Source organism: Merops nubicus, unplaced genomic scaffold (assembly GCF_000691845.1).
Source record: "Merops nubicus isolate BGI_N331 unplaced genomic scaffold, ASM69184v1 scaffold564, whole genome shotgun sequence".
NCBI lineage: Eukaryota > Metazoa > Chordata > Aves > Coraciiformes > Meropidae > Merops > Merops nubicus.
Genome location: NW_008602021.1, coordinates 2162 through 3300, shown reverse-complemented (window position 1 = coordinate 3300; position 1139 = coordinate 2162). Strand labels below are relative to the sequence as shown.

The following is a 1139-nucleotide window of genomic DNA, read 5'->3' as shown; positions in this document are numbered from 1 at the left end:
GGCAATTCCACCTCCCAGAATGGGAGCCCAAGGAGAAAGCACCATCGGGTCAGGGTCCCCGATGGGATGATTCCTAAGGGTTGGGGGAGCTCCTGCTTCTGTTACAAAGGAGCCAAGGCAGAGCCGTCCTGCCAGGGGGGAATGGACTTTGTGGTGATCAGGGTTCAGGTTTCCTGGGGCAGGTGAGAGCTGCTGAGCTGGCCTGGGGGCGAGGGCTGTGGGGGGCTGGCGGGCGTGCCCGTGATGCGCACTGGCGCCTGTGACACCACAGGCACACGTCACCGTGGCGGGCGGCTATAAAGGCGGCAGCTGGCAGCGATGCCTCAGTGCAGCCTGGGCCAGCAGAGAGTGCGAGTGCTGGGGGAGGCTGGGCTGGGCGAGGGCCGGGGCGCACACGTGGGTCCCCATTGGGGTGGCTTCTCACGCCGCACGCTGGGCAGGGCAGGTGCACGACTTGCTGCCTGCCATCTGCCTGGACCCCTCTCCTACCTGACCCCCACTCCCGGTGGTTCCTGGCCCTGCTCCCCACCAGCTGCCACCTCCCTCCCAGCCCTGCTGAATTCCTTCTCTCCCCCTGTCAGAACTCCATGGCTCCCATCCTGCTTGTCTCTTTGCTCCTGCTAGGCCTCATCATGTACCCTCGGAGTGTCGAGGATGGGCTGGATGAGGCCACGCGTGAGCGCATGCAGCAGCATCAGGAGTACCTGAGCTTTAAGATAACTGTGCGGCTGGAGCAGCTGGAGCAGAGCAGCTCTGGCTGGGGAGCCCTGGGCTTTTCTGCCTTGCAGGAGTGGCAGTTCTCGGCCATTGCTGGAGTCCTGCTCCTGCTCTTGGGGCTCTGCTGGAGGCTCTGGAAAAGGAGCCGTGAGCTCAAGAGCCGCTGCAATGAGGAGAGCTCCAGCAGCAAGACAGTGCAGGAGGACAAACAGGAGCTGGAAGAGGAACCAAGTGAAGAAGATCTTGCTCATGAGAGGCGCCTGGACAGGACATTTTTAGAGCACGTCCCATGGCCAGTGCAGAAGGTGGTCGATGGGAGTCGTGAGGTGGAGGAGCTTGTGGGTGAACTTGTCCGTGTCTTCCAAGAGCTCTTGTCCTGCAGTTTCTTCCCACGGCTGGGGGCAGCGATCGGGGGGGGGCGC

General features: G+C 62.9%; 1 protein-coding gene across 1 annotated transcript in view; it reads left to right on the top strand.

Moving 5' to 3' along the window:
* Window positions 1-624: 624 nt before the first annotated feature.
* LOC103770887 (inositol 1,4,5-trisphosphate receptor-interacting protein-like 1) overlaps window positions 625-1139 on the top strand; it is a gene marked incomplete at its 5' end in the record, with an annotated part of 1501 nt that continues 986 nt past the window's right edge. The window contains one exon of the mRNA XM_008938167.1: window positions 625-1090. Within this exon, the coding sequence (XP_008936415.1) occupies window positions 625-1090 (466 nt within the window). The remainder of the gene's footprint in view (window positions 1091-1139) is intronic.